Source organism: Cotesia glomerata, linkage group LG2 (genome assembly GCF_020080835.1).
Source record: "Cotesia glomerata isolate CgM1 linkage group LG2, MPM_Cglom_v2.3, whole genome shotgun sequence".
NCBI lineage: Eukaryota > Metazoa > Arthropoda > Insecta > Hymenoptera > Braconidae > Cotesia > Cotesia glomerata.
The window spans coordinates 8,073,182-8,097,901 of NC_058159.1; the positions used below are offsets into that span (position 1 = coordinate 8,073,182).

The following is a 24,720-nucleotide window of genomic DNA, read 5'->3' on the forward strand; positions in this document are numbered from 1 at the left end:
TTTTCTTAACCACGAATAAAAAATAAATGGATAATAAAAATAGTTCTGATGTGCATTTAAAATTATGTAAGTATTTTTTATCGACATAAAATACAATAGAGTGATCGAAAATGATACAATAAAGATACTGATTTCTGTTTAGAAATATGTTCAGTGGAAAAGAGCTTGAAAAACTTTCAAGGTCAACGCAATATCGAATTAAAAAAATTTTATTTGGAACTCATGACGAAATCAATGATTACTCTACTGACAAATCCAATGTATCAACCTGTAAAACAGGTATTGAATTGATATGATATGAATAAATAAATAAATACGGAGTGAATTATATAAAATAAAATTACTTATAAAAAATAACCCAGAAAAAAACTTTTAACATCTAGGTATATTTAATTCAGGGATTTTTTATATGGGTAGAAACGTACGGATATGTAAGGTAGTCAAATTATGAAAGACGTGTATTTTTTGTTATCTATCGTTAATCACCAGTTATTAGCCTATTTGAATTAATTTTTAACAATCCAAAACGCAAAAGCGCGTTAATACAAAATTTGTATTAATGCGCTTTTGCGTTTTGGATTTGTATTACAAATCAATAGTTATAAAAATTTGAGCAACGTCTCCATTATCATAGGAAATTTTTTATTTTGAAGACTTTTCTCTCTCACGATAACCAGCATGCTTCCATTGGAGAAATTATATTCGTAAACTTTTAAATAAATTTTAAAAATTTTTTAGTTAACAAAACGACAAATCAGGTTTTTGTTAATTTTAGTATAATAAACATTACATAGATAGAAAAGTAACCTACAAAGTCATATTGTTAGTGTATACATAAGATAGAACAGTTTAATATTTTCAAATTGTAACAATTTCTAAGATGGTATAAAAGAAAATTATTCATGCCGAAAAATTCAAAATATTAAGAATATAAAAATTTACTTAAAACATGAAAAATAAATTTTTTCTTTGATGTACATCTTTTTGACTTTTAGAAAAAAAAAACGCTTAGACAAAGGGCGCACATAAAACAAAAATTTTATTCTTATTTACTAATTTTCTGCTTTATAAATGAAACGTCTTGAACTTCTGACTCTAAAAATTAAGGAGAAAAGACTCTTGGAATACAAAAAAATTCAATTGATATAAATTTAACTAAATTCGATAATTTTTTAAATTTCCGAGAAATTTTTTGGCTCTGCAGACTTAAAAGGGCGTATAATTCGAGATCCACCCTTTTGGCATATGTAACGCGATATATCTTCAAATTTATTGATATCTTTAAGCTAACTAATTAGTTTATATCCTTTTCGAATATAAAAGTACTCATTTCATTATAAACAATTAAAAATTTCAGACGATGGCAATACAAGTAATTGTGACACGAGTGACTGTTCCGAAATCGATGATATTGAAAACGCAGACGATTATCATAATAACTACGGTGAAAATATCAATAGTCATTACGATAATTTCGGCAACGATGAATCAGATGATGATTTCATAAATTTGTCAAGTAACACGGACTGTGAATCTGTTATCAGTGACTCTGATGATCATGACTTCAGTGAGTGGAATGGAAGCCAATCGAACGATAGTCAGTTCGGTACTAGTGAATCTAGTAGCGATGAATCTGATAATAGTTCTGATTGTATGCAAGATGAGTCTAAGTTTTATACTGATCATCTAAATTCTCCTATTTATCCTAATGCTCCCTTAACCTTAGGCGAAAGTGTCCTATGTATTTTGTCATTTATGATTCGTCATAAAGTGACAAAAGCTTTATTAGCAGATTTGCTGTCACTCATAAGCTTACATTGCATTAAACCTAATTTTTGCATAAGATCTTTATATTATTTTCGAAAATTTTTTAAAAATATTCAGTCACCAATTAGACGTCATTTTTTCTGCTCTGTGTGCTTTACTAAAATAGATAATAAAGAAAAGTTATGCCAAAAATGTAACAAAAAAGTGGAAGTAAGTTATTATATTGAAATTCCGTTAGTGCCACAATTATTAAATCTTTTTAAACGACCTAATTTCTATAATTCTTTACAAGGACGATTTAACAGACAAAAAATGAATGAAAAGAATTTGGAAGATATTTGGGATGGGAAAATTTACCAGTCATTTTTTAAAAATAACGGATTTTTATCACACCCTCCGAACATTTCGTTTACTTGGAACACAGACGGTATTTCGCTTTTTAAGTCATCAAAATTTAGCTTGTGGCCGTTTTACCTAACAATAAATGAACTTCCATTTAAAGATCGGACGAAAAAAGAAAATGTATTGTTAGCGGGAATTTGGTTTGGAGAAAAGCCACAACCAAATTTGTTTTTAAGTAGTTTTCGCAATGACTTACAAAAAATCTATAAGGGTATCTGGTGCAAAACGCCCGACTTAAATTCTCGCGTAAAGGTTCAAGGGATGATAATTTGTGGGACTGCTGATTTACCAGCAAAAGCTAGTTTTTTGAACATGAAAGGACATAAGGCAATATTTGGTTGTTGTCATTGTAAAATCCAAAGTAAATATTTTAACAAAAGGCGTATTTATCCTTTCAAAAAAAAATTGCCTGTTAGAACTACTAAAGAATCTATTGGTGACAGTAAAAAGGCTGTTAAAGCGAAAAAAGATGTAAATGGAATCAAAGGTCCTACAGTTTTAAGTCAAATCGTTCATGACGTTTTTAACACAACTGTTGTCGATGTTATGCATTGTGTATATTTAGGGGTTACCAAAAGATTATTTAGTCTATGGTTTGACTGTTGTTACAGCAACAATGCCTTCTCTCTGTATGATCATTTGAGTACAGTCAATGATAATATTCGATCTATTTCTCCTCCCGGATTTGTATCTCGTTTAACGCGATCAGTTTATGACTACAAATATTGGAAAGCATCAGAGTGGAAACAATGGCTGTTATATTATTCAATCCCTATTTTGAATTCGATTATGTCAGAAAAATATTTAGAACATCATAAGCTTTTAGTAACCGCTATCAGCTATTTAAGCTACACATCTATGAACCAAAAAATGATATCTGTTTCGTTGACTTCGATCAAAATTTATATTTCTCAGTTTAAATATTTGTACGGTCTAACTCATATGACTTGTAATTTGCACTGCTTATATCATCTTCCGGATGCTGTTAGTAAATTTAGTCCATTACCTGTCACATCTTGTTTTGCATATGAAAATTTGAATGAATCATTTGGACGTTTAGTAAAAGGCACTCGTTATGCACAGCTGCAAATTTGTTCAGCGTTGTCAGTTTTTAATAATTTAATAGACTTAAAGTCAGAAACAATTCAAGAAAATGATAATGTCAAAGAATTTTGTAAGAAATTAGAATTATTCTATTTAAGAAAACGAAAGCTTATACATCTTTCAGAAAAATGTTCTATAATAGGAACAATAGTTAAGTGCGATCTTTCAGACTCATTGCGAACCATTTTCGAAAATAGTAATATTGACCATTCAGCTCGTAAAAATATTTATAAATTCAAACGCTTGTTTAAAAATAATTTAGTTTATGATTCTAAACTTTACGAACGTAAAAGAAAAACGAATTCATCTGTTGTTGTTTATAATCGTAATAATAGGCATAGTATTGGTATAATCGATGAATTTATTAAGGTTTGTTCTTGCGAAAATGTTCCATGTAATGTTCATTGTAATAATAGTAATTTTTTCGCTATTATCAGTAAATGTTCTCAAGTGCAATCTATCATTTCTAACACTTTGATTGATATTATTGATCTGTGTACAAATTCTGGAGGACTTGAACTAGCTATAGACATAAATGAGTTGATAACTGTTTGTTTTTTTGTTAAGAATTTTGATGAAACTGAACCTAATACTTTTTTTATTATGAGACCGATTAATTTAACTGAAATAGACTGAGATAAGATGTAAAGAGCATAGTATTATAAGGGAGAGTGTGAAAGTTACTATTGTAAATTTTGTAACTTAAATAACTATTAAACTTGGCTTAAAATTAATTTACTTCTTTGTCATAAAATGTTAATAAAGACACTGTAACTTAAAATGATTTTAAATACTTACTTTATTCTCAGAAGTGAACTATAACCTTAAATTTGTTTTATTTATATGCATTTTTAAATAAAAAATAAATTTAATATCAATTTATTTGTATTAATTAAAGAATTGAGTCAATATAAATCAATTATAAATTAAGATTATTTATAAAATCATTCATGCGATTGTAAGTGGACTAAATCTAAATTTCAAGTAAGTAGTTATTTTTTAATGATTATTAAATCTAATTAATATTTAAAAGAAAAAGAAGATTAAAAACCTATAAATTAGCCCTTTCTCAGTAACTGAAAACAAATTTATTATAAGTTTGTTATGAATCTATACTAATATTATGAAAACGTAAAATTTGTAATAATAATTACTCGTGTAATATTAGAATCGGAATTCATTCACTGCAGTATCCACTGATAAAAAAATTGACTTGACTCAAGAGCCAAAGTCTTGAACCAAGAATACCATTTTGAAGAAAATGATTTTCTTGAGTCAAGAGAATAAATTCTTGAGCTAAGAAATTATTCTTGGTCTAAGAAAATTTTCTTGAGTCAAGAATTTATTCTCTTGACTCAAGAAAATCATTTTCTTCGAAATGAAATTCTTGGTTCAAGAGTTTGGCTCTTGAGTCAAGTCAATTTTTTTATCAGTGTCTAAATTGAACTACACCTTAATGTGAATTCTTTCATTTAAGTCTAATCCATTATTAATTCATACTAGAATTGAAAAATTATAATAATACCATTTTTTCTCCAAACTATTTTACGCTATTCTTAAGTTGGATTGATTTTGAAACAAATTCAGATTTGTGTCTAATTATAAATTTCATTATGAAAATCAAATTTAAGTTCATAATAAATTATAAATTTTTTTGCACGGGGATTATTAAGCGGCCCGTGCAATATACTTAACATGTTAAAGTAAAAGTATTTTTGTTGTTGCAACAAACCAAAGATGTTTCATTGATTTGTTAGGAATTAACAATGTACTCTCTAAAATCTCCATGATTAGTAATAATAATAAAATATTTAATAAATGTCTATAAAATAATTCTATTGTTTTTATTGTAAATTATTATTGTTATCAGCTTACTAGTTGCCAAGTATGGATAGAGTTACATTGAACCAATACTAGGGAAGATAAGAAATTTTTATTTATAGTTCTTGACCAACATTATAAGTTTTATTATTCGTATTAATAATTGTTCTTATTTTTTTTTTTTTGGCTCCTACGCTGCATCGATCGGTAACTTACTGTACATTACCTTCATTATTGATAATAGTTGCCAGCGTATTTTTTGAATTTAATACTTCTTGTTCTTGTTTCTAACATAAATACCATTCATTATTTTTTTTTCATGTGATTAATGTTTTTCTTGTGATTAATAAGCAAAAAAAGTAAATTTATAAAATAGACCTGAAGTAACAAAGTTGTTAAAAATATGTCCTAAACAATCGTAAAGATTATTTTATATGTGTAATAAAAATTGATACTTAAAATTTTTTAAAGGTTATGAAGTTACAAATTGTTATTGATATTCTTTTATAAAATTACCATTTTATTTATTAAAATGTTTTTTCTAATCTCTGAACGAACTCAAAATCATTAATGCTCTTAATTAAGGGGTTAATATCCTAATATTAAGCATACAAATATGAATAATGCTGTGAAGCGGGAAAGAATAGGAGTTACGGTAATTATTACGTGAAGCGTTCCACATTCACGTAACAGGATATTGGTAGGAAAGGATTGAGAAAGGAATGTAGAGAGGATCATCTTAATGTGAGTTTATAGAATATGCGAGAAAAAATTATTAGATAGCTCGGACTGGGATTCGAACCCAGAACCTTCCGAAGACATGTCGGCTACTCTATTGCTCTTAATAATAACATATCAATAAGCGGGTTAATGAAAAATTTATTTTAATTTATTTCTTATTTTCTTCAGTAGAGTTTCCTGATTTAAACAAATCACTCATTTTTTCATATCTTCAGATCTATTTTTTTTTAAATATCTTTCCATGAAATTTAAATGAAAAAAAAAATTACCGATTGATTTTTATTTGAATCTTGTCGTCCTAATAAATCTTTACTCGCTGCCAACTGATCATTAAACGCAGAACAACAGACATTTTTTTCTGGCTTGCACACAATCGGTCTGGGTGATAACGACATTCCTGGATTCAAAATTTTTGGGCTCCACTCCGATGGATAAGGTTCTGCTCTCATAACTCTTTGCTGTGCTGTTGTGATAGTATGACTTCCTCCACAATATCTATTGCAAAAATGATCCCTGAAACAACAAAAAAATGGAGATGACAGATATTTTAAAAAGTTTGGAAAATCTAAAAGTCCACGACTGATAATGTTTATTTAATTATGAAATAATATTAAAATAAAAAGGTAAAACGAAATATAGCAGTAATAGAACGATAATCCGATAGGTAATAGTCGAAGAATTAAAAAAAAAAAAAAAAAAAAAAATTTGACTCAATTAGTGGATTTTTTTCGCAAGTTACAGTATTTTCAGAGTTTCATACTTGATGGACAGGGAAATTTTTTTAAACGTTTAATAATCTCCATTAAATTATTTTTACAATAGTGTGCAAAATATCTTGATTTCGTTAACTAATAAGAGTATTAAGGTGCGTCAAAATTTAATCTTCGAAAGTAACCTTTTAAAATTGGAATTTTGAGTTTCGCTTTTAACAGGAACTGTATTTGGGCATTTCCTAATATATTTTGGTGTGTCACGATTTATTTGATATTCACAGAATTTTTTAACAGGATCTTCGTTTGGCCAAATTCTGAAATTTTTAAATTCCAGAAAAAATGCTTAAACAAAACTTCTGTTAAAAAATTATGTGAATATCAAATAAATCCTGACACATTAAAATATCTCAGGAAATGTCCAAACCTAACTTCTGCTAAAGGCGGAACTCAAAAATCCAATTTTAAAAGGTTGCTTTTAGAGATTAAATTTTGACGCAACCTAAAGGGTATTATAGTAAAAATAGTTACTGAAATGTGGCAAAAAATATTTTTCGATCGTAAAGCACTCTCTGATGTTTCGCATTATGAGTCGTGCAATTATAAACTCCGTAAAGACATACTTTGAAGATTTCTCCCTTATATTTCTCTGATTTCGTTTCCAGCGCGTATCCTTCATCAAAGCCGTAAACTGATTAATATTTTTATCCGGGTATTGTTTTAATTGTTTTTTCATTCTATCGGAGTTGTATCTCATCAAAGGTTTATTATTATTATTTTCATGCGAAATGAACTTATTTTTGTAAATTGGCCCTTGATCCATCCTCATCAGAACGTTTTTATTGCAAGATATACATAAAACATCACTGAAATGATAAAAAAATTAATATATTATCTTCATAGTTAAAATGATTGGAATTAATTTTATCTACACTGATAAAAAAATTAACTTGGCTTAAGAACTAAAATCTTGAACCAAAAATACCATTTTGAAGAAAATGATTTTCTTGAGTCGAGAGAATAAATTCTTAAGTTAAAAAATTATTCTTGGTCTAAGAAAATTTTCTTGTTTCAAAAATTTATTCTCTTGACAAGAAAATCATTTTCTTCAAAATGGTATTCTTGGTACAAGATTTTGGCTCTTGAGTCAAGTTAATTTTTTTATCAGTGTACTTAAGAATTTTTTTTGTTCCAGCTGCTTCGTTTTTCTGGCGCTCTTCTTCTAAATCTTCGAACTTTTTTTGTATAACTTGGAATTCATCATTAATATTATCTATAATTGGCGATATTTCAACTTTATCGAGTTTATTATCCACAATTTGTTGAATTGTATCTAAAGCGTCGCTCCATGTATTTTCTTGTTCCGTCAGTTTTGATTCTATTGCTTCTAAGCTTTGAGTCAAATCGTGAATAGTCGAATCAAAAAGATCATTGGAAACCTGAATAATTTTAAAACATTAATATCGTTTTAACATCTAATCAAAAAATTGTCTGCTATGGCCACATGTCTTTTTTTATATACACGGAAAAAAATTGATAGTAAATGCAACATGATGCAGTCTTGGTAAATAAACATGATGAAATCATGTTGCATCCACATGATTTGTCATGTTTCGGCTACATGACAATCATATTGCGGTAACATGGTGAAATCATGTTGCATCCACATGATTTGTCATGTTTCAGCTACATGAAAATCATGTTGCGGTAGCATGAGAAAAATTATGTGGCAGCAACATGATTTTCATGTAGCTTTAATAGCATAAAATTAAGCTGCAACAACTAAATATTTATGCTTCAGAAAAATTATTTATTATCAAGCAAATAGATTTTTTCGGATTTATAATATTGTAGATGAAAATTAGAGTAAATTATCAAATTAAATCATTTGTAATGATATTTTTGTTTAAGGGGCTAGGGGTAGTCAGGATTTTCATAAAATCGATTTTTTTTGCATTTTCTTTAAGTGTAATATCTTAAGAATATTGTCTGAAAGTTTAAAGAGAATCCGAAAAATACTTTTTGAGTTATTCGACAAATAACAAAGGACGCTCAGGCACTCCAGAACGCTCGAGAGCAGGTAGTGTAAAACTTTTGTAACAGGGAAAATCGAACTTCCCGGGGTCATTATCGACCACTTAATTAACGCACGGCAGGTAAGGGCTTTCCCTTACCTGTCGATTTTTGACAAGTAGTTTCGACTTGTCACCGGGCGTGCTAATCGAAAGTCCCCACTACTGTCCCCGAAAAATGAAACGGGGCAGAACAATAAGAAAGTTCGAAAGCCGGAGTTCGAGGATTATAAGAGGGTTATAATTTTGCCTTTGTGAATCAGTGACCTTGTTGAGATCAGTTTAAGTCAATAGAGTGCAAATTTGGACGTCGAGAATAAAGAGCAACTGCAGAGGAAGTTATCGGGGCATTTTGGAATTGGATAACCCTGACCGCAGGCCAGCACCCTGGTTCAAGACGACAAGACGCCAAGCAGCTGAGCCCGCCAAGTTGGACCGGAGTATTAGTCGTCGTTAGATAAAACAATAATTGAGTCTCCAGGTATTTTCGATTATTTTAGGCCAGATTAGATTATTAATTTAATTAAGAGGCTGAAATAATTAAAATTAATTTCTCGAGCGGCCATTTCTATATTAGCGAGTTCGTACCTTAGTTATTTATTGTCAAGGTCAATTAGTTAGTTTTGTCGCTGAACTTTTATATTGAAAATTAAATTTAATTGATTAATTATTAATTTATTGGTAGAAAATTTATTAGTAATTTATTATAGGCCTGTTGGCTATAATAAATTAATTTTAGTTAAGAATTTTCAAGACAAAATTTGAATAAGAAATGAAAATGCGTAATTAAGTTAGTGAATGTCATTCTATAATGTTCTATGGTTGTAAATCTTGTTGAGACGCTTTCAAATTACAGTAGTTGAATTTAAGAAATTGTGGTAAATTAAATTTAGGCCGGTAGGCTAAATTTAATTAATTTAGTTAATTTAGCGAATGTATTTATTGAGAAATTTTGTGAATTTAGAAAATGATTACTGAACTTGTTAAGAAAATTATGTAGTGAACTTTGTTAAAGATTATTTAGTGGAGATCAAGAAATGAAATAAATCAGTGGGTTTAGTAGAATAAATTGATTGATAACTTTAGTAGAAAATTTGGTTAAGTAAGTTGAAAATGAATTTAGTTAAGAAGATGTATTAATGAATCAAAATCGAAGGTCGGAATTTCGTGTTAAGTAATTGTTAGGCGTAATTTTGGTAATTTTGGAGAATGCGTAGTTTTGAGATTCAGTTTTATTGGTAATTAAGGTGTACGAATAAAATTGAGAATTTTGGGAAATTAAGATAACGTCCGGTGGATGATTTTATATAGAAATTAGTAAGATAATATGGTAATCCGTCAGGTAGACGAGGTTGTTTTATGTGAAATTAGTTCTGGTAGTTGAAATAAACTTTTGTTAATTATTGTTAGGTTGGCGTAGCTAATAATGAGTTCATTTAGTATAGATGCGTAATGGTCTATGATTAAATAAAAAAGTTTAGATGCGTAATGGTCTATGATTAAAAAGAGTTAGATGATATTTAGTTTGTAAGATTTTGGCGAGTGCCTGCGTAGGTGAGAGGTTCTCACGTTAAGTTAGTTTTAAGAAAGATATGGTTAATAAAATTTGTTAATTTTAATTGTTTATACTGAATAAATAATTTAATTGTTATTGTTAATAATTGTTCTCAGCATTGATTTACAGCCTTCTCCCAGACTTCTCACGACCCGATCTTTCCCTTCTCATGCTACCCCGGTTTCTGGGACACCGTGTATAAAATCTCAGTGGCGCCCTTTTCAAAAGAGGAAAGGGGTGACCAATTGGACCGGGCTAAACACCCGCGTTTACACTTTAAATGCGTTTTTCTCAAAACTATGTTTTTTAAACTGGTGACCACTGTAACTCGAAAACCGCTCAGTAGATTTCAATGAAACTCATACAGTTTTTGGAAAATATAAAAATCTCGTGTCTGATCAAAGGATTTTTTTTTCTTCGAAAATTTTGATTTTTTATAAACAATTAACTGTTAGTTTTTTCCCTAAAATCTAGAGAAAAATTTCTTGAGGCCGCCATTTTGTTAATATTAAACAAAAAAGCATCGATCAGGCACTAGATTATCTATTAATGAAACTATTTTTTCTTGTCCGATTAATTTTATATGAATCTTCAAGGATTTATGATGGTCACCGTAAGGACCTTTTTTAGAATTGGGTCAACACAAACAGTTATACTTTTGAAAAAATTAATTTTTTTTTTTTTTTTCAAATTTTCGTGAAGTCAAGTCAAAACATTGAGTAATGATGCCATACTATTACTTTTTGAAAAAATAAAATGATTTGCTAGCAAACAAAAATTATTAAAAATTCTCATTTTTTCATGTCTGACTACCCCTAACCCCTTAAATAAATTATGTTATTTTTTTGACAATTTTTTTTTTAGTCAAAAACATTAGTACGTAGTAAAAATTTTTTTTAATAGAAAAAATAAAATTTTTTCAAAAAAAGCTCCACGAGAAAATTTATTCAAATGTGAACCAATCACTCAGCATTTTAACTACGCATGCGCAAAAAGACAGCGATCTACTGTAACTTTGCGAAGTCAAACTGCATTTGATATACGAAAATAATAACAATCAATTACTTTAATTACAATTAATTAATTTAATTACTTTTATCACAAACCAAAGCTATTGGCGATAAGAATTGTATATAATTTGAATAAACAAAGATATCGTTCACAAATTGTATAATTCAATAATTTACTCTTATTTTCATCTGCAATATTATAAATCCTGAAAAACCTAGTTACTTTATAATAAATAATGTTTTTGAAGCATAAATATTTAGTTGTTGCAGCTTAATTTTATGCTATTAAGGCTACATGAAAATCATGTGAATGCCACATGATTTCATCATGTTTCTTTACCAAGACTGCATCATGTTGCATTTACTATTTATTTTTTTCCGTGTATCTTCACATAACATAGTACCTCCATAAATGATCTAATAAGATAGTGTTTAAAATTTCCGACAGAACGCGCATGATCGCTACATAATCTCGCTACAAGAGATTCAAGTTTAAGGTGTTTTAAACGAAAAATCATTTATTTCGCTCTCCTAAGGATCTTATCTGGCATTATTTTTTAATTATAATCAACTAATAAATCAATTTTCGTGTTATCGACGTTAATTGATAAACACATTTATAGGAAAGATAAAAAATTGAACAATTATTCAATAAATTGTTGTTTTACTTTCATTTATAACCTTATATGGCCAACTCAGAGAATTTTTTTACGGTAATTGATCAGTCTTAAAATTTAATCAGGTTTAATATCGTGTTACTTTTTAAGATTACAAGATGGAATTTCATACTAAAAAACTGAAGAATTGCAATTAGAAAAATATCAAAATATACTAATACTTGGAATCAATCTGCTTAATTGTTTAACTTTATGAAAATGAAAAAGGATTTATAGTTACTTTGCTGTTCACAATTTCAATATCCGCTTTATCTGTCAATGCGTCTTCAAGATCTTCTTTATCGGCTTTCAAAATTTTCAACAGATCTATTTGCTCGATCAAAATCTAGAAAATCGAAATTATTAAAAAATGTATTCTTAAAATTATATTTTTAAAAAAATTCATTTTTATACATTGCTTTTTTCTTTTTCCTTCGTAAGTATATCGCCAACTTGTCTAATACCCTCAATATCATTCTGAATTTTTTGTATTTTCGTAACAAGACCCTGGATTCCATCTGCATGACTCAACTCGTTAATTTTTCTATCATCATCAATTGTCTGAATTTTCAGTTCTAGAGCTAAAATAAGAGATGCAAGATTTTTTATATCTTCATCACAATTTTGTGAGTGAGAGTCCCTCGAACTTTTGATGGTGCCCATTGATTTGCTCTTGCGTTTGTTATCTTCGTTGGTAAGACGGCTGTCGGTAATACCGATTTCTTTTGAGCCGGGAAGAGACGTGTTGCTAGCTTTTGACGAAGATTCGTCAACGGCAATGAATGATGAAGAATATTTCGTATCAACTGGATCTTTGTTGCCAGACGAACTTCTCTTGTTATTAGAAGATTTCGAAATGCTAGATTTTGTTTCATTGATACTCGTCCTGACATTACTTTCAGTTTCGATTGATTTTTCTGGCAGAGGCTCCGTTGAAGGATCACTTAACTGTGTCACTTCGTGACGAAGTTCTTCAATGTCCTGTTTCGTTTGTTCTACTTCGGACTTCAAGGCTGCCATTTCAAGTTTAAGCTCATTAAGAACAGAGCTGCCTGCAATAATTGATAATTAATGAAGTTCTATTTATTCATGAAATTTAAGCGAACTTTGAAACAAAAAATTTGTGAATCAAGTAAAGTTAAATCAAATTAATAAAAATTCTTAGTTTAGTAATTTTTCTGCTTGAATCAAGAAAATGAAGCTTCTTAAAAATATTTTCTTGGTTCAGGAAATTTTCTCTTGAATAAAATTGATTTTTTATTTATTTTATTTTTTTTCGTGTGTTTAAGGAGTATTTTGGTCTCGAGGAACAAAATTTAGATGATTAAGTTTGATAAAAACAAAAATTAAAATTTTTCACATATAATTTTTTTTCCCGCAACGCATTTAAATATTATTAATAATGTGTTGAGCTTGGAAAATATTAAAAAAGTTTGGAAAATCCAAACGTGCACGCCTCATAACGTTCATTCATTTTTTAAGAAAAAAATAAATTGTGTAATTGATTTAAAAAAAAATTAAGAAAACGGTTGACCCTAAAGGTCATCCCTGCAACTTCCCACCAATTCTATACTTAAACGCTTTAAATTGCACTTATGATGTTTTTGAGCTCTTCAAGCTCATTAATACAATTTGTATTATTTTGAGCTCTCCGAGCTCAAAAATAGCTTTTGTATGCTTTTGAGCTCTTCGAGCTCAAAAGTTTGCTGGAAGTTTGATGAAACGCTATTTTTTGAATTTTCAAATCGCAATAACTTTTGAATGATTTGAAATGATCGAAATTTTGTTTGACTTTTGAAACCTTTGAAATGATTGAAATTTTCACGCGGTTGGTGGCATTCGACGCAGTTTTTTAAGCTTCATAAAGAATCGTCAAGTTCAAATTGATAGAACGAAAAATTTTGAAGTAATTCCGAAAAACACTTTTTTCGGTTTTCTTTCGTCAACGATAACTCACGAACGAATCAACTGATTTTGACCGTCTTGATAGCAATCGACGTGGTTTTTCGACGTTAAGAGCTGATTAGTTTTTAAAATTGATCGGTCAAGTCCTTTAAAAATTATTTAAAAAAACCACATTTAAAAAATTTTTTTTTGTAGTTTTTTTAAGATTTCTCAAAATCTACCGGCCCCAATCGGTCCAATTTATACTCAAAATCTAAGTTAAGTCAAACCCTTTCGAATGGCACCAACCGCGATTAAATCGGTAAAGCCGTTCAAAAGTTATGAGAGGTTGACACACACACACACACACACACACACACACACACACACACACACACACACACACACACACAGACATACAGACACCATCGCGGGGATAGTGAGGGAAGCTTCTTGAGACCTTAAAACGTCTACATCTGATGAAAACTCGATTTTTGCAAAACAGGGTGAAAACAATAACTTCCCGGATTTTTAAAATCTTCGATTTTCTTAGCAGGAAGTTGAAAATAATAATTAAGTAATTTCTTACAGAGTATTTTTATTGTTAACGTCCCGCTAAGAAAATTGAAAATTTTCAAAAATCGGGAAGTTATTGGTTTTACCCCGTTTTTCGAAAATCGAGTTTTCATCAGATCTTGACGTTTAGAGGTTCTAGGAAGCTTCCCTGAATGTTTTCGTGATGATGTCCGTATGTGTGTGTGTGTGTGTGTTTTTTTTTCCAGAGGGGGGAATCCTTTTTGCGGACTCCAGGAATAGCTGTTTTGCCTGGATATGTGAAGACTTGACGCAGCGTCATACTAAAACTCAACGCTAACGCCCTTACTCACTAAACCCTAAACCCCTTTTCTTCTTTCCTCTAATCCCTCATGGGAACCGCCGTCAGGCATAACTTCGTAAGGGGAGGAACTAGCTACTGCTCTTCCTTCTGGTGGATAAGGTGTTAACTTCCTTCCTTCTATCTTCTGATATTTGCTCTTCTTCTTTCGGTGGAACGCAAGTCTTTGAGGACTTCTGTTGCAAACGTGTTGGTAGCGTTCCAGGCAGCTTCTGATGACAACATTGCTTCCACTAGTGAATCTGGTTGCATTCTCTAGTTCAGGATCCTCTCCAACTCTTCACGCTGTGGATCGAAACGAGGACATACAAAGAAGACGTGCTCCGCATCTTCAGCAACTCCTGGGCAGGACGGGCACTCCGAAGAGTCATCGTGCTTAAAGCGGTGTAGATACTCTCGAAAACACCCGTGTCCCGACAACATCTGCGTAAGATAGTAATTGACCTCGCCGTGATTCCGGTTAAACCAAATGTCGATCCGAGGTATGAGGCGGTGCGTCCACCTACCCTTCTCTGCAGCATCCCATTGTAGTTGACATCGGCCTATGCTGTTCTGCCGTTCTTCAATTCTAAGTTTTTCAGGGCTCAGTGCAGTTGACCTTTTTCGTTGGTAAAGGGCTCGTCTTTCCTCTGCTAGAACTCTAAGAGGTAGGGTTCCGGCAATGACGCACACTGCTTCTTCTGATATAGTGCGGAAGGCACTAGCTACTCGTAGGGCACTCAGTCGATATACTGGTCCAGCTTTTCTCCATGATTTCTGGGTTTCCAGTGCATCAGCCCAAATGGATATTCCGTAAGTGAGCACTGATGTGACTACTGATGACAATAGTAGCCTCCTGCTCAGCATTAAGCCTCCGATGTTAGGCATCAGCCGTGCGAGACTAGCCCTCACTACTGACGCTTTGGCACTGACGTGTTCCACCTGCTGCTTGAAGTTAAGTCGGGCATCCAGCATCACGCTCAGATAACGGTGAATGGTTGTGATGTTATTTCTTGTTCTCCGACTCTCAACTTGATGGTTTCTACCGTTTTTCTACAAGTGATGAGCACTGCCTCGGTTTTATGCTTGGCTAGCTGCAAGTTCATCATGTCCATCCACAAATTGACTCGTCTGAATGTAATATCAAATGCCATTTCTATCTCTTCGAGGTGCTTTGCGACGATCACGACAGCTACGTCATCCGCATATTCTACAAGTTTGACTCCCGTGGGCAATGCTATTCTCAGGAGGCCCATCATACATGATGATCCATAGCAGAGGACCTGAAACTGATTCCTGTGGCACTCCTCCGGAGATTTCGTACACTTTCGTACCGTTCTTCGTGTCATATTTCAGAACCCTATTCGTGGAGTAGCTCGCTACCATTCTGCGAAGGTATCCTGGTACATTTTTTTCTTCTAGAGCCAGCATAACGCAGTCCCAGTTAGCGGAGTTGAAGGCATTCTTGATGTCCAAAGCAGCCACCAAGCAGTATTTCTTCTTTTCACCCTTCCATCTTGTTCCGGCGATTGCATCCTTGGCTGTATCAACAACCAATTTGATGGCATCCAGAGTTGACCGTCCTTTTCGGAAACCAAACTGGTTCTCTGCCAGGAGTGGATCGACTACAGCCTCTACTGCTCTGCTACTCGTTGCGGAGGGCTTTTTTTCAAGTCTTTCTTCTTTGTGACTTTGTCGGTTGGCTCTGGCGAATTTCGGTCCTTTCTCTTTCCAGGCCTTGTGTTAGTTTCACCTTTGTCCTCAGCAGCAGATTTGCCGTCACCATCGGCTCCAGTGCCCATTGCTTCTTCAGTCTCAACTTCACTTTGAATGCGTCGTTGTGATGACTGCCATTCCTCGTCCAGTTTCTTGAATCTTCCAAGAGCATTGACTACACCGGTTGTCTTGGTCTTTATCTCCTTATGGATATTGACTTTTGTTTGGACAAACTCTTGCAGCTCAATGGTCAGCTTTTCGAGTAGCTCCAACGCTTGCGTTCTCTTCATGTCAGGGCTCGCTTCAATCGCTGCTTGTTGAACATGAAGCCCGTTTCTATTCTTGTTTGTTTCCTGTAAGTTACTCATACTTTTTTGATTTACCAGCGCATCGTACGGAGTAGAGCGGGTTGTCATAACTAGGAACGGGTGTACCCTCGGAGATAGTACTCCTACCCCAGTTCCCTGAGGCCTAGTCGACACTTAGCCAGTCCCGGAATACACGGACGGACTAGACTCGCTCAGGGCGGTGAAGATTCCGATCTCTAACACTCACTGCGTACTTCCTGATCAAGGCCCGAAGTGACTGGCTCCTGATTCACTTCTGCAACTTACACCTTAGCAGAGCAAGCTCACATCAGCCGTGGCCCGCATCGTCGGAAATAATCAACACGGGTTCCGGACACTCCCAGTGAGTTACAGCAGGGAACGATCGTCTGGCTAGGACAGTTAGTGTGACCAACCTATTAAAGGGGGGGAGTTTTGTCCACGGTAGCATATTTTATTTGGCTCCTACCCTCTGTACCTCATCAACTAAGAGACCTAGTGTCATCCAAGGACAGCGAGCGTTCTCCCATCCACTACGGGGAGACGCGCCTGGTAGCAGTTTCTCCTCTGCCGCAGGTGTGTGTGTGTGTGTGTGTGTGTGTGTGTGTGTGTGTGTGTGTATGTATGTGTGTATGTATGTGAACTTCTTATAACTTTTGAACGGCTTGACCGATTTCATCGCGGTTGACGCTATTCGAAAGGACTTGACCAAACTTAGATTTTGAATACTCTTTGGACCGATTTGAACCGGTAGATTTTGAGAAATCTCAAAAAAACTACAAAATATTTGTTTTTGAAATGTGGTTTTTTTGGAATTACTTTTAAATGGCTTCACCGATCAATTCCAAAATCTAATCAGCTCTTAAGATCAAAAAACCACGTTGATCACCGCAAGCCCGATCAAAATCGGTTGATTCGTTCGTGAGTTATTGTTGTCGAAAGAAAACCAAAAATTGTTTTTTTTTGGAATTACTTCGAATTCCATTCAAAAGTTATTGCCGTTTAAAAATTCAAAAAATTGTGTTTTTTTAACTGCTATTAGAGTTTTGAGCTCGAAGAGCTGAAATTGACACAAAAATCATATTTTTGAACTCGAAGAGCTCAAAAACGTAATGTGTAGTTTTGAGCGCTTCCCTAGTAGAAATGCAATCAAGTATCTAGCCAGTAACTGGTTAGTTTAACTAGACTTAAGCTAGGAATTGGCTAGTTTAATATCCAGTAACTATCTAGTAACTGGCCAGTTTTACTAGACATCAAATAAAACATGGCGAAAGTTGTAGGATTTGAGGTTATTTAAAATTAAATGTGGATAAGTTTGTTACAATTCAAAATTATACACTGATAGCAGGATTTTTTAACTATTAATAATTTAATTTATTTGAAGACAATTATTTAATTTATTAAATTTTAATGAATATTTTTTAACATTCAATAAATATTTATTTGGGAGGAAAGTACATTTATTAATAGTTAATAAGTATTTATGAAAAGTTAACAAATATTTATTAACAGTTAATAAATTTTTTGTTCAGTGAATTTGATTCGCTTGCAATATCATATGATATGAAGATTGCTTATAAATAAAAATCATCTTTATAAATTATTTGCAATAATTATATCACAGCTCATAATTATCTTTGACATTTTTAATTATTAAAAATGTTAATTTATTTAGTGAATTGAATTATTATCATGTATTCCAGCTATAGAGTTATAAAAAGTGTCAAAATAAAATTGCTATTTTTACTTTTTATTTTAAATAAATATTTGTTAACAGTTAACAAATATTCATTGATCATTAATAAATATTTATTAACTGTTGATAAATATTTATTAAATCCTTTGATGTTAAAAAATTATTTATTAACAGTTAATAAAGCTTATTAAATATAAACAAATCCTTCTATAAGTGTAGTAATAATAATGTTAAAAATAGTGGTAATTAAAAAACTAAATAATTATTAAATTTTTAATAATTTATCTCGATGACAGTCTGGAGTATTTGTTTTGATTGATGCCCACAACTGTAATTCAGTATGTCGATTTTTTTTATTTTATCTATTTTTTCAAATATATAACAGATTATTTTTTTATTGAAATACACAATTATTTTTAATTATTTACACTGTTTCTTACTATTTACTAAAGATACCTCAACTTACAGGTTAAAGTGAAAAAATAAACATACACACACTAGTATAAGTAGAACATCGGTGTGACTAATGTTTACGATTTAGTTGTAGGTGGCGCAATTTCTAGTTTTTACCTAGTTTCGCTAGCCAGTTACTGGATTTGATTGCTGGCCAGTTACTATAGATATAATCGCTAGCTAGATACTAAATTTAATCAAGTGAAAAATTGATCATTTCTACTAGGGTTAAGTACAAAATGAGCGGGAAGTTGCAGGGATGGCCTTTAGGGTCAACCGTCATCCTAATCATCCTAATTTTTTTTTTTTTAAATAGCAACATGAAATGATTTTAGAAAATGTAAGATGGTTTAATTCAAGTGTTTTCTCGGTGTACATCTACTTTTATTATTGTATAAGTGCAATATGGTCGTGATAGAAGCATTTGAAGATCATAATATTGCTTAACCTTGACGAGTCGGGTGTAAAGCTCAACCTCACGCTCTTCGCGTTATGAGGCGTGCAAAAATCAAGTTTTTCAGAATTCTAGATTGTAAAATTCTATTAATATATAAAATAATTTTTATAAAAATAATCCTGATAGCCTTACTCTCTGTTTAAGAACATGCAGTTCAGTAATTTTAGTAAAATTATCGTAAAGTTTGCGTACAGCCTTTCTAAATTAAAATTGTATGTAATTTAATGAAAAATCTACGGCTATCAATCAACCATTTTACTCTACAAACTTTACTGAAATAACTTGCACGATAAGTTGCAGAACAACTTACAGTCAACTTAACTAAAACTCTTGCTTTTTCAAGTCTTTGCATTTTTATTGCCTATTTCGGACGCAGATCGACGGTAAGTATCAGTTAGCATGGCTATCAGGCTAACTTACTCATATAACTGCGTTTGCTATGAGAAGATGGAATTTTTGAACTGATATCACTCAAAGTTGACTTCATCAAGGCTTTATCTTCTCCCGATGCCGAGCCAGCAGTCGCTAATCCAGATGCCGCACTTAGTTGTGGTGAAAATTTTCTCTCTGCTTTTGCATTCCGGGTTTCTACTTGATCGGCTTGACTTGTCAATGAAGGGAGTTTGTTATTATCGACGCTGTACGTTTCAGAGTCTCTCATCAATCCCGACATATCGTCACTATCGCTATAAAATTCTTTTTTAATATTCAGCGGAATTTCTTCTGAAAATGTTATTTGCTCTTGAGGTAACTCAGGTTGATCCCTTACATCCAGCATTTCTTTCACCTTGATCATTTCGTCGGCAATATTCATTAGATCCGTTTCTAATTTTGTGAGTCGATCGTTAGAGTTAGTATAGTTATCAATTATACTGTTTGAAACACTATCTTGTTTCTCGTTCAGAGAAACATATGTACTCTGTTCGTCACTTTTGATTATATCTTGTAACATTGTCATCAGCTGAAATTATTAATATATTTAATATGTAATCAAGAAAATAATTTTAAAAAACTTCATCGTCTTGATTTGAGTAGAAAAATCCTTGAACTAAGAAATTTTTCTTAGTTTAAGTAAATTTTACTTAATTCAATAATTTTTCACCTTGAATACAGTTAATTTTTTTTTTCAGTACTTTAGAATTTTATTTTAGGCCAAATAAATAAAAATATGGATACAAGTACATTTTTTCGGACATTTAATATTTTTCTTGAACTTTATAAAAAATAATAGTTTAAAAAAACTAAAAACACGCTTTTTATAGAAAACCAAACTAAAAAATAGAAAATAAATTTTAATAAATTTAAATTAAGAATAGTGTTAAAAATTTCAATAAATATAAATTAATAATAGTGTAAATAAAAAAATGTATTTTATTTTAAAAAAAGCGTGGGGTGCTTTTTAAGATATCAAAATGATAATCACTCTACTCATATCTGTCAATAAAATATTTATAACTATTGACACCATGCACCCCACGCTTTTTATAAATTAAAATACATTTTTTTATTTACACTATTATTAATTTATATTTATTGAAATTTTTAACACTATTCTTAATTTAAATTTATTAAAATTTATTTTCTATTTTTTAGTTTGGTTTTCTATAAAAAGCGTGTTTTTAGTTTTTTTAAACTATTATTTATTTTTTACTTTTTAGTTTGGTTTATTTATAAAAGCGTGATTTTTTAGTTTTTTTAAACTATTATTTGTTGATTATCAAAAATATTCAGGCGCGCAAATTACCCACGGAGAGTTACATACTGACAAACTGACATACAAGTGAAGCTAATATAAAGCGTGTAAAAAACCTACGGAGGAAAACACCTGGTTTCGAAATATAACTTCGGGATGGTCATCAGAGGATTCCGGGTTGATGTACGGGTTTATCTGTGCCATTCCCGATGAAAACCTACGGAGGAAAACACCTGGTTTCGAGATATAACTTCGGGATGGTCATCAGAGGATTCCGGGTTGATGTACGGGTTTATCTGTGCCATTCCCGATGAAAACCTACGGAAGAAAACACCTGGTTTCGAGATATAACTTCGGGATGGTCATCAGAGGATTCCGGGTTGATGTACGGGTTTATCTGTGCCATTCCCGATGAAAACCTACGGAGGAAAACACCTGGTTTCGAGATATAACTTCGGGATGGTCATCAGAGGATTCCGGGTTGATGTACGGATTTATCTGTGCCATTCCCGATGAAAACCTACGGAGGAAAACACCTGGTTTCGAGATATAACTTCGGGATGGTCATCAGAGGATTCCGGGTTGATGTACGGGTTTATCTGTGCCATTCCCGATGAAAACCTACGGAGGAAAACACCTGGTTTCGAAATATAACTTCGGGATGGTCATCAGAGGATTCCGGGTTGATGTACGGGTTTATCTGTGCCATTCCCGATGAAAACCTACGGAGGAAAACACCTGGTTTCGAGATATAACTTCGGGATGGTCATCAGAGGATGACTAGGAAGGTCATCACCTGGGTTCTAGGTTGATAATAATCAAAATTTAAATAATATCATTATGGTAGTCTCTTTATGCGAAGGAGAGTTACATACTGACAAACTGACAAACTGACAAACTGACAAACTGACATACAAGTGAAGCTAATAAAAAGCGTGTAAAAATAGAAAAATTGGAAAATAAAATTTTGAATAGTGTTAATTTTTCAGTTTAATTTAAATAAAAAAATTTTTTTTAATTAAAAAAAATTGAAAAATTGACATTACACATACTTGCGAAATTATTATAGTTCAAACAAACTTCAAGAAAATATGTGTTGAAAAAAATTTTAACTACAATTTTGAATAATGTAATTGGCTGTAAGAAATTTTTTTTTTAATTTGTATATTACGTTATTTCTGTAGCTGTGGACTATTCAAAATAGCGAAAAATCTGAATCACTTAACAAAAATAATCAATACTAAGGAACAATTTTTTTTTAGTACTGTTCAAATTTTTAAAATAAGAATAATATTAATCAGAAATAAATTTAATTGAAATTTACGAAAAAAGTCAATAAATAAAAAATGTTTTTGTAAATAAAATTTACTTTACTAATTCCTTGTTCACTTGCATCAAGCCTTTTGTTAATGTTAATCATACTCCACATATCATTTAACGGATCCGGTCGACTAGTTTTAATGCGCTCGATTATTTCAGGATTAGTTGCTAATTCTTCTAATGCTCGGAACTGTTTCTCAAGTTTTTCAACAGTTTCATTTATTTTTTTAAATCCTAACGCACTAGGTACAGCGCCGTCCATTATAGGCTCTACAAAAATAACCGACTGACGACTATCTTCAACCCCAACCCCTATTCTTTGTTTAATTCCTTTCGTCTCTTTGACATCAGAAGCAGAAGAAGCAAGATTAGAATTTGGTCCTTCGAGGTCTGCGGATGTTTTTGAATCAACCGTATAAATTTCAGCAGCGACAGCTGGTGCTTCAGCAGCATGGGTTCGTTTGATAACATTACCTGCGCTGTCAGTGATACTATACTCGTGTAGATAAATACTCGGTCCTGATTTTAGTGACGAAATAATTGTCTAAAGATTGATAGGAATAATTAAAATTATCTTCGTTAAAAAAAATTATTTTTTTTTTTTATTTTTTAAATGCAAATTTAAAGGTACTTTTATCCTGTTTGCGTCGTCTCCGCGATACTCAATTTTTAAATTGATCAAATTTACTTGATGAACGAGTACATGCAGAAAGTTGTGAAGGATATTCAAGTTTAGAGATCCTATCTGTCATTGGAAATTTAAAAATTGTTATTATTTTTTTAGAAAGAAGATAAATTTTTATTTTGATACCTCAGGAGTGCCAAGTGCCAAATCAAGCATTTCAGGTAATGAAACTTGAAGACTTATTGGATTTTGAGTCATTTTATTATTTTTTTATTACAACTCTATGAATTTAAAGGTAATTGAATAAAATTATAAAAAATATGGTTAAAGTATACCTGAAAATGACAGACGACAAATTTTGTAATAGACGCGATTCTTTTGTTTTTTTTTATTTAGATTTAAAATAAATTATAATTTAATTCAAATAAAAGTTAAGAATAATAAAGTGATTAACAAAAATTCATTTAATTGCAAATAAGTAATAGTATAAAATATTAAAAAATACGCTTCAATAAAAAACCAAACTAAAATGTAAAAAATAATTTCCAAAAAATTTTTAAATAAAAATAGAGTGAATAACAAAAAAAGTTTATTTTATTGTAAAAAAGCGTAGAATGTTTGAAATCAATTTTTATAATTATTTCATCGATAAATCATTATAAAAATATCTTAATAAGCATCTACGCTTTTTTACGATCAAATTAATTTTTATTGTTAATCACTCTATTTTTATTTGAAAACTTATTGGAAATTATTTTTTACTTTTTAGTTTGGTTTTTTTTTATTAAAGGGTCATTCTGGTTCCGACACTCGAAAAATAAGCAAATATTCATTATTTTTACACAGAAACTATTATAGATAATAATATAAATTTTATTCAGCTCAACATATATACTCTTGAATAACACAAAAAATATCTAACTTTATTTTTTTTTCATATTATTTATATGAATAAACAGTGGGTTAACACAGCTCCCTCAAAAGTTGCTAAGTTGCTGACGCAAATGATAACGTGATAACGGCTTATCTAATACACAAAAACCAAAATGATATACATTCACTATATAAGTAGCAATAGCAGGAACTACGGAAATTAATATTTATTGATAAAAAACCAAATAGCTAAGATTAAAAAAAAAAAAAACTTCAAAATGAGCCTTTTGTTCTTACTTTTTGGTCCTAAAAAAATAGTAAAAATCAAAATTTTGATTTGGTTGTAGTTCGTACTATAACCATTACTATGTACAATAATATGTGGTTTAAATTTAATGAAGATTGGTAGCGTGGTTCTGGAGATATCATTTACTTAAACAAGAAAAACATAGTTCTGAGATAAACGCGTTAAACGTTTTTGTAATAAAAAAAAAAAAAAAATCTTTCCTTAGTCAATCAGCAATGCCAGCACCATAAAAAATCCCTTCAATTTGTTTGAAAATTTGATTTTCCTTCACTCGATAATCCACACAAACTTCATAAAATAATACAGTGGTCCGATCACTTAGACATTTCAACACAATACTTGTAGATATGTACTTTCGAAAAATGTAAAAAAAGAAAAATAATTTTTTCAAAATTTACAAACCAAAATGATTCTTTAAAACGTTTTTTTATACTTTTTCAAACTATTATTTATTTTTTACTTTTTGGTTCGATTAACCTTAAAGCGCGTATTTTAATTCTTCAAACTATAATTTTTATTTTAAATTGTAAAACGTACAAAACGTCCTTGTTGATCGTGTCAGTAGTCACATGCTTTTTTAAGAATAATGGGACAAACTTTTCATTGAAGATTTAATTTAATTTGGAGTTTTGAAGTGTGTTAAAAAGTGAAGGGCACT

General features: G+C 31.2%; 1 protein-coding gene across 1 annotated transcript; it reads right to left on the reverse strand.

Moving 5' to 3' along the window:
• Positions 1 to 4,331: 4,331 nt before the first annotated feature.
• On the reverse strand, positions 4,332 to 23,194 carry LOC123260143. The gene is made up of 10 exons (XM_044721118.1): positions 23,069 to 23,194; positions 22,889 to 23,002; positions 22,307 to 22,801; positions 19,665 to 20,205; positions 12,253 to 12,890; positions 12,080 to 12,184; positions 7,719 to 7,984; positions 7,169 to 7,411; positions 6,105 to 6,348; positions 4,332 to 4,349 (listed from the first exon to the last, which is right to left on the reverse strand). The coding sequence occupies exons 1-10, from the start codon at positions 23,138 to 23,140 to the stop codon at positions 4,332 to 4,334; spliced, it is 2,736 nt and encodes a 911-aa protein (XP_044577053.1). The 5' UTR covers positions 23,141 to 23,194.
• Between the last annotated feature and the right edge of the window lie 1,526 nt (positions 23,195 to 24,720).